Raw genomic sequence first — 9,443 nt, 5'->3', positions numbered from 1 at the left:
CCAAAGTAAGACCTACATATGAAGACAATTTTGCGTCGTATTGAATATAACGGATCTTTATCTGTTTTCCCATTAATAATAATAATTAATTAAGAAATTAGCACTTTTCTGGGTTCTTTTTGAAATTCAAATAAAATTAAGTTTGAGCTTCTTATTATTACTTTAAACTTTCTCTCAAAACGTTTTTTTTACGTTAGGTTTCTCAGAAATTAAAAATGTCTCTAATTTTCTTTAAAATATCTTTAAGATTTTGTTTCCTATGAATTTTAAATTTTCTCTTCTGGATACCACTTTGTATTTTTTGACTGATGATGAAAGTTTAATTATACCTCAAATAACTCAAAACCAGCATATAGTATGTACTGAACATACTATAACAGCAAAAATGACGTGTACAAACACACCCTAAAATGAGAGAGTTCATAATATTGTGGACTGAGGGACAGGGGGATTCATTTTTCTCCCCTTAAGCAGTTATCATCCGGACATCACCGAGACGTAATCTTGCGACGAGGGATGCATTTTTTGTTTATTTATCATGTGTTTGTTTGGAATGAGCTGGGGGCAGTGCACGATAAAAACTCTCAAAGCTAATTATTTTAAGTAACCAGTCACTTGGATTATGGTGTAATTTAACATCATGTAAATTCTTTGTTTGAATCGTTGATAAAGTGTGGCATAATTTAACATCATGTAAATTCTTTATTTGAATTGTTGACAGAGTGACATAAATTATGTGTTTCCCGTTGACATTGCCAAATTCAGGAAATTTTAAGTTTAACTAAAATAAATGCGTGGGGCGTAGGCGGGGTGTCGGGGCGACTTTGTGTGAAGGTTTACCCGTAATTCCATATTTCCGCTACCGTGGACTCGGAGTTTACCCATAAGCCTTGCCAGAAGAGAAACCACCTTTTCAGCCATTTGTTTTGTTACATGTAATACTAAAGATTTTTTTCAATTATAATCACTTTTACAAAAATTGAATAAAAGATGTTTCCCTTCAATGCTGACTTTGACTTCCTACACTCTTCCCGCTCCGCATTGCGCCACTTTGCATCAGAACACATTCCGCCATTTCAGAACACAACGGAGGGTCCTATCTTGTTGACGATCACAGTTCATGGCCACTTTTCGAAGTTTTTGCGGGTTTTCAAAATTTTGTGTTCATGTCTTAATGTTTGGCGGAATGTTTGGGTTATAACTTATGCAAAGTATAGTCTTTGCCATTTCTATTGAAACATCACTTGTTAATCGTAAATTTGGCAACGTTCATATTCAGACAATTTTCTAACTAAAAGCCATTGTCAATCAACTGAAAGCTGTTACCAATTGCTAAATTTGAAGCAAAATCAACAGATGGTGTTTCAATAGAAATGGCAAAGACAATAGATGATTTTTTAAAGAAACAAACTACTAAAAAAATCTAGAGTTCAATTAAAAAATGTGAGTACTTTGAATACTCAGTTCTACTGTGACTCAGTGGAGTTACATATACCTCACAGTAAAATGGCCGTTTTTTAACGATAAAATTGAAAACACAATTATTTTCACTTGAGAAAAGAGTATAGAAATGTTTACAGTTAATATTTGGAAAGAACAAAATAAAAATTAACTACATTTACCACATAAATAAACGTTTTCAAAATTATCGAGTTTTACGGTATCATATGAGACTTCATTTTTACAGTACCTTATCCGTTGTTATTCCTTTGTAATTGATGGTTAGGCAACACAATATACGCATCGGTAAAATAATCTGCCACATTGCCGACACATTTAAAAACAAAACAACATTTTTAGGTTAGTTTTCCATGAGGAATTTGTGCAATTTTTCAAGGCGCCTCTATTTATTTTAAATTATACCACATTTTTTTGTTCCCTTAAAATGGTGCATGCTGTATCAGAAATCGAAGACAACGAAGACGGAATAAGACCCGTTATCAGTGAGACTTTCCCCGTTTTCCCAAGATGATAACAAAAAATCGTACTTTTCAGTCCAATTCCAAAACAGTGAATTACAAGAAGGCGAAGAAGGAAAGCTCCACACCGGGATATACCAAAAGTCCCCAAAAACAACAATCGTCGGGGTAGCCACAAAAAATATATTGTACACTGGTGAAATCACTAAAGACGATGAGACAGCCGATTTAAATAATCGGTTTCTTTTAATTTCGAATCGCAAAACCGGAAAGGTGCGGGTAATTATGTGTTATCACTCGCTAAAAATTTTTTTTAGGTGCGCCTGGTGGCAGTAGACACAGCTGTAGTAACCCCCCAGTGCCAGCCAAAAAAATCCAGCGATGTCACAGATAGTTCAACGCTTAACCCTAATAATTCCATAAGCCAACTAAATAAGGAATTTGGTTCTAAAAAGATTAAACGTATTACTGAACAAAGGGAAAGGTTAAAAATGAACATTGAAGATGTGCAAGAACAGTTGGAACAAACAGTAGCTAGTGAGTTTTTACTGTGTGATTTGATTTTTCTTTTCTTTACTTCTCCACTTGTAGGTGTCAATTTTACGGGCTCTGAGTCATTTGTAGTTGAATCAGCAGAAAATGATAGCGCGTATCGACCTCCGATAAATAGAGATGCTTCAACAAGAGAGCAAGTGTATGTTTTACATGACATAGTGCCAGAAAATGTTTTAGATTCTTTAGAAGAAGAAGCTACAAATGCGTTGTCCTCAGATTTGGATAATATAGAGTCTGTCTGTGTGTGTTTCTAAGTGTATTTTTTTGACATGTGTGATTTTAGGTTGACTCCATTTATTAAAGAGCGACTAACGGAACTGCAAAATTCGACCTCTGATAGTGTAATAGGTACAGCAAAAATTTTACTTTATGTTGATTATTTGATGAAGTTCATTAATAAGCCAGCTAAAGCTATTACAAAGAAATTTGTAATCTGTCAGTCATCAGTTGATGTGAATAGTCACATTTTAGATAACTTTTCTGTAGTTTCCAACACGGGGAGGTACATTTTATAATTTTATTTATTTATTTTTTAATTCTTAAGATGGTTTTTGTAGAACCCGACCATTGTCAATGAGGGACAAAACTATATGTTACATGGTTGTATTGTTAATGATAGCCCTTGATTATCAAGTGAATATGGAGGCTCTTTCCAAGAATATTAAGTTGGGTGTTAAGAAACTTCAAGAAATGGGTAGAATTTTGGCATTCAGTGCACATAGTAAGGATAAAAATGTGATGATTTTGAAGATACCGCTACCACCAGCTGTGTCTCTTTCTCCAAGAAAACGTAAAAGATAATGTTAGTGAATTAGTGGTAAAATAAAAATATTTCTAAGTGTTATTGTTGACCATAAATGTTATTTGTCTATTTTGGTTGGAATACAAAAGTTCCTAGGTACATGTTTTTAATGGTTTTAGAATTTTTAGAGAAGTCGTCAATATTTCGCGTTCTAGTTATTGCACGTAGCAATTTACCCAAAATAAAATTGTATTTTAAAACAATCGTGTTAAACACAATTTCTAAACCTAACGTTACAAAATTATCTTACGTCGGTCCTTTTGTTTGGTCATTATTTTGATATAAATTGCCAGTTGCCACCCTATCAACCTACAAAAACGATATTATAAATGCAAGAGAACTGTGGTCGTCTTTATCAATGTACACTGACCGGGAAAAAAAACTGACCAGCCTGAAATATTTCCCAAAAACTACTAAAAAGTATGTTTTCACGAGTGATTAGTTTTATTTGTTTCTTTTTTAGCTAATTTATACATCGTGTGTCAACAGTAATGTTTTTTTAAATAAAATAACGATCACTAGTTAAATTAATAAAATAAATAATTCGAACCGCGGCACGGTGCGGACGTGTGTGTGTGTGCTCTTTCGTTTTGGAGTGTTTTTTGAAGGATTTTTTGGAATTGTGCGTGATTTGGCTGGCTTCTACACCTAATCTAAGATAAGTAAATATAATAACATAATTTAATGTAGTGCCTTTATTGGCATTTATTTTCGTTTTTTGGTTGAACTTTTTCGATTCATTTCTTTGGTTTTTGCTTCCTCTGATAATACCTTATCGTTGTTGGTTGTTGGGTTTTATTCTTGAACGTTATCTGACCCTATGCGGGTTGAGTGTAACTGAATAGCACTGTTATTTTAAAAGATGGCGATCAAGTGTTCTAAATGGAGTAATACAATTGGACGTACTGACAATCACTTGTCTTGTAACACATGTAAATCTTATTTTCATTCAGAATGTGCTAATGCTGGTAAAGAAGAATATGACCAATTAAAACTGTCCAAGCTGTCGTCTTGAAAATGTAGTTTCTGCTCCATTCTTCTGGAAGCTGGGGAAGCTACTGGGATTAATATGTCAACGGATGCTCTAAAAAATCTTAACAGTAACAGCATTGTGCAACAGCAGTTAAAACCTCTTATTGATGTAATTTACGAACTTAAAGACAATGTGCAAAATTTAGTCAAAGAAAATAGTTATTTACGTGCTGAGATAACTAAATTAAACAATGTTTTGTCTGGGAATGTTGCTGATCATTCCACTCATGTTGATTTAGAAGACAGATCGGCTAAAATTTCCAATGCTAGCTTGGTTAGTAAGAATTCAAAATCGACAATTATTGTTAAACCCAAAGATGACAAGCAGACTATTTCTAAAACTAAATCCGATGTAATCAAAATTGTAAACCCTCTGAAAGACAACAAAGACGGCAAAGTTAAAACATTTAAAGATGGCCGTTTGCTCGTAAAGTGTAATGACCCTACCTTATTTAAGAAAGTCACCAAAGATAAATTAGCAGATGTATATGAAGTACGTGAAATCAAAACACCGGGACCCCGCATCAGAATTTCCGGAATTCCCAAAAATGTTGATCAAGACGACCTAGTTTCTTGTATGAAGAAGCAAAACGACTCTATTTTCGGTGAGGGTGCAGTTTGTAAGGTATTGAAATTTAGTACTATAAACAGTGTTGGGCAGTATCTAGATACTTGTATCTAAATAAAGTATCTAGATACATTTTTGGGTATCTAGTATCTGTATCTAGGTATAATCGAATTTAAGCACAAAATATCTGTATCTAGATACAAAATTAATGGCGCAGATACAGATACATTTTTTTATTTCACTTTTTTTAAGTAGTTATTAGTTGAGTTATATTAGTAGTAATTTTTGATACTTCATGTTGGTGATTTTTTTCACATAAACAAAAATAGCGGTAAGAGGTCCACTAATAGTGTTCTGTCACGGAAATTTTCATATTTTAAATAACATAATTTCCTACATTGTAGCTTTCAGTACTTATACATCTTTAAATATAACCCAGAGGGGTAATAAATCTAAGCCATGGTAAGATGGTATTTTAAAAACCATAAACCACAATTCACTATTCACTGCGTTTTATCATGCATTTGATCTGTGTACCTGAGCAACCCGGGTCCGGTAGGCCCGCTGGTTGTATTTGTGTTATTAAATAAGAGTAATTTTAATAGTAAAAATATTTGTTTAAGGTATGTTATTATTTTTAGAAAATAATAATTGCGTGTTACATAATGATTAATTTTTTCAATTAGCACAAATTAGTTCTGTAATCGACTAATCGAATGTTCAATACATACATTTCTCTCGCATAAATCGCATATTTGTCACTGTTTTATACCTTTATTTTTCAGACAAATGTAGCATCTTTTCCTGTTGCCACATGTGTCATTTCTTCACTTTTTCATTGTTGGACCTAACGCGAGGCGAGCTTGGCAGGTCCGTTTTGCCCTAGAATGTGCCGATTATGTTGAAGTGTAATTATCTTGAGCAATAAAATTAATATTTTTACAACCCTCGGTAGAATAATTTATCGTGATATATTCTCAGAAATCGTGAAACGAGATTAAAATAAAATGAGTTTCAACAAAAATCCGAAAATTTAAAGTTGCAGTCTGGTGATTCCGGCCTGCCAGGCAGCATTTGATCCTATAAGGGGTTTAAATACCTTTCTAAGAAATTGTACTTATTTTGCCTTAAACGGAACCAGCATTCTTCCTAAAATGTATGTACCTGCCGCACCGGGATAGACGATTACCGGACATGGTCATAAAAACATCGTAAGCCGATATTGAGAGAATAATAATTTATGACAGGTTGCGGACAACAGACCTTCAGCACAGAATAATCATTTCCCGTATTCTTTTGAAATATTAATTTTAATGCTGGAGATAATTATTAGATATACTCAAACACAATTTGGACACTGTACCTAGTATGGGAATAAAAACAAAAAAAATATTCTTTTTAAGCGTACGTAATAAATATTGCACAATTTGCGACACATCAAACAGCGAAGCGATGGCCTATTTGCAGGAAAAAAGAAAAGATTTTTCAGTCTTGAATAACTATGCTACAGTAAAATGTTTATTTTTTAAATTTAATACCACAATCCCTTCTTCTGCACCTGTGGAACGGGTGACAAATTCTGACATCAAGAAGAAATAATTTAGGTGACAATACGTTCGAAATGTTGTTAATTTTAAAAAATTCATTAAACAATACATAAAAAAATACATAAACATGTTTTCAGTTATTTTATTCGCCAAAGCTTCAAAAAGTATCTGTTTTCTTGTATCTGTATCTAGATACATTTCCAAAAAATCGAAAACAATCTGTATCTAGATACTTTTATCTTCCATATATCTATATCTGTATCTAGATACTTTTAAAAGTATCTGTCCCCAACACTGACTATAAAGAAAAATGAAGAAATCTTTCAGGCCGTATTATAAGTTGACCTACATACATACCTTATAAAAAAGCTATAAGTCTTGGGCACTGTCTTATAGGATTAAATGGGTGTTCCATATATGATGCCATTGATATTACTAGGTGCTTTAACTGCAATGCATTCGGTCATTCATCTAAATAGTGCAGAAACCCTCTATCTTGTCCTAGATACGGCGCTAGTCATGGCTTGAAAGATTGTAATCAGGAATCAGTCTCTTTAAAATGCGTCAATTGTAATAATTTAAATATAAAAAAATAAGAACCTGGATACAGATATCAATCATGCTGTTTGGGATTATGAGAAATGCAGTGCTCATAATAATATCACTACGAAACTAAAACAGGACATATTTGGCCTGGTCATTTAGCAATCAATTGTACTTAATTCTGGTAGTTTACACTCCTATTCTCTAACAAAGAATCCATTATGTTCAAACATTATTAAGCCACATTATCAAAATAATAAATCTCCTCTTTGTTGTTTTTATCAAAATGTCCGAGGATTGCGTACAAAGGTTAAGGATTTCTATAAGAACATATTCTGTTTAAATACGAATATTGAAGTTGTAGCAATTACTGAAACTTGGCTAGACAGTGATATAATAGAGAGTGAACTTTTTCCTAATGACTTTGTAGTTTACAGACAGGACAAAGACTTTCAAATTATGAATGTTTCCCGTGGTGGATGAGTTCTGATTGGTGTTCGTGACACAATTCGATCTACTGGTTTGGATCTTTCAAATGTTAACAATATTGTTCCGAGTATTAATGTTGTAGGTGTGAAAATTATTCACAAAGGTCAAAGTATTATCATTCTTGCAGTCTATGTAACCTCACCTTCATCTATGCATGACTTTGAGTTATTTTTTGACATAATCAGTACCTATCAATTCATGAAAATTGAAGAAGATCTTCATCTATGGGGATTTTAATGCTGCAGAATTTATTGTTAATGCTAATAACTCCGATCATCAAACTATCATCCTTAACAATTTTCAAGCATTTAATAATCTTTCTCAACTCAATTCTGTACAAAATGTTCACCAAAGAATCCTAGATTTAGTCTTTTCTAATCTTAATTGCCTTGTTGAACCTGCTGACTTTTCTCTTGTCAATAAAATTGATGCTCACCATCTACCCTTTTTAATAAAAGTTAACATCAACGATCAAACCCCTAAGGTCTTTTCTCTTAATAAGAATGCCATTGAACAATACAGTTTCAAAAAAGCTAATTATCCCTTGCTATATGAAAAACTAACGTCCTGTGATTGGAACATTCTCGACTTTTGCTCTAATGTTGATCAGATTTGTTCGTTATTCTACAAAGAGTTATTTCAAATATTTGATTTAGCGGTACCAAAAATTAAATATAATAGTATCCGTCGTCACAAATATCCACCTTGGTTTAATAAAGTAATAATAACTGCTTTAAAAACTAAAGATAAGATTCATGTTATATATAAAAATACAAATCTAATTATTTCTATAATTTGTTCAAATCCGTCTAATTATAAATGTCTTATAAGAAATATACTGCGGAGATCGAAACCAAGATTACAGATGACCCAAAAAAGTTTTGGTCCTTTATTCAAAGTAAAAAAAATGGTAAGAATTCCGGGTACTATGTTGCGTTACAATAACACGGAATTAACTTCTCCTGATATGATAGTCACTGCTTTCGCTGATTATTTCAAGAGTGTTTACCTACTCTGAATCTGATCCCAGCAGCTGCCCATCAACGAATCTTAAACTAGCTCCCCAGCTTTTTGTTTCTTGTGATTCCTTTTCAGAACACGATATTTTTCTAGCTTTAAAATCATCTAAAAATTCTTTTACGGCGGGCCCTGATGGTATTCCTAGTTTTTTACTTTTGGATTGTGTAAATATTTTAGTGACCCCACTTTCAAAAATATTCAACTGCATTTTAAAACAGTGTTCAATACCTCATATTTGGAAAACATCTAACATCTGTCCGGTATTTAAATCAGGAGATGTGACCTATGTTCAGAATTACAGACCTATTAGTCTGTTGTGCAACTTTGCTAAACTATTTGAATCATTATTGTACAAACGAATTTATTCTACTGTTAAACCATTTATTACTCCTTATCAACATGGATTTGTTGAAAAAAGATCTACTGTAACTAATCTTCATGTTTTTCACAATTCGTTTCTGAATCCATTAATAATCGTGGTCAAGTGGATACAATTTATAGGTACGGATTTTTGTAAAGCATTTGATAAAATTGACCATTATATGTATATTTATTAGACAAGTTACGGCAATATGGTTTTTCAGATCCCTTGATCACATTATTCCAGTCATATCTAATGAATAGACAGCAAGTTTTTATATATCGTAATTTTCGCTCTAATTCCATCTCTCCGACTTCTGGTATCCCACAGGGGTCCAATTTAGGACCCTTATTGTTCATAATATTTATTAATGACATTGTTAATTACTGAAAAACTGATTTTTGCTGACGATCTTAAACTGTTTATTGAAGTTTATAGTGCAAGAGACTGTGATATTCTTCAACACAATCTTAATCGTTTACTTGATTGGTGTAAACTGAATAATCTAACACTTAACAAGGATAAATGGTTTGTTATGTCTTTTATAGATTTTCAATTTACCAATGATCGAAACCTTACTGTAACCTATGTGTATTGTTACTTGCGT

General features: G+C 32.7%; 2 protein-coding genes across 2 annotated transcripts; both read left to right on the top strand.

Moving 5' to 3' along the window:
* The first annotated feature begins 1,762 nt into the window (after positions 1 to 1,762).
* LOC135134105 (uncharacterized) lies at positions 1,763 to 3,375 on the top strand. Its single transcript, XM_064062712.1, has 6 exons — positions 1,763 to 1,943; positions 1,996 to 2,192; positions 2,237 to 2,456; positions 2,511 to 2,706; positions 2,758 to 2,976; positions 3,032 to 3,375. Exons 1-6 carry the CDS (start codon positions 1,886 to 1,888, stop codon positions 3,273 to 3,275), a joined length of 1,134 nt encoding a protein of 377 aa, XP_063918782.1. The 5' UTR covers positions 1,763 to 1,885; the 3' UTR covers positions 3,276 to 3,375.
* Positions 3,376 to 3,547: 172 nt separating this feature from the next.
* On the top strand, positions 3,548 to 5,738 carry LOC135134682 (uncharacterized). The gene is made up of 2 exons (XM_064063440.1): positions 3,548 to 4,933; positions 5,662 to 5,738. Exons 1-2 carry the CDS (start codon positions 4,346 to 4,348, stop codon positions 5,725 to 5,727), a joined length of 654 nt encoding a protein of 217 aa, XP_063919510.1. The 5' UTR covers positions 3,548 to 4,345; the 3' UTR covers positions 5,728 to 5,738.
* The last annotated feature ends 3,705 nt before the right edge of the window (positions 5,739 to 9,443 follow it).

This window comes from Zophobas morio, unplaced genomic scaffold (assembly GCF_036711695.1).
Source record: "Zophobas morio isolate AGI-343-1 ecotype UQ-CSIRO unplaced genomic scaffold, CSIRO_AGI_Zmor_V1 ptg000023l, whole genome shotgun sequence".
Lineage (NCBI taxonomy): Eukaryota > Metazoa > Arthropoda > Insecta > Coleoptera > Tenebrionidae > Zophobas > Zophobas morio.
Note: the sequence above shows the minus strand (reverse complement) of the source record. Positions and strands in the feature narration are given on the sequence as shown.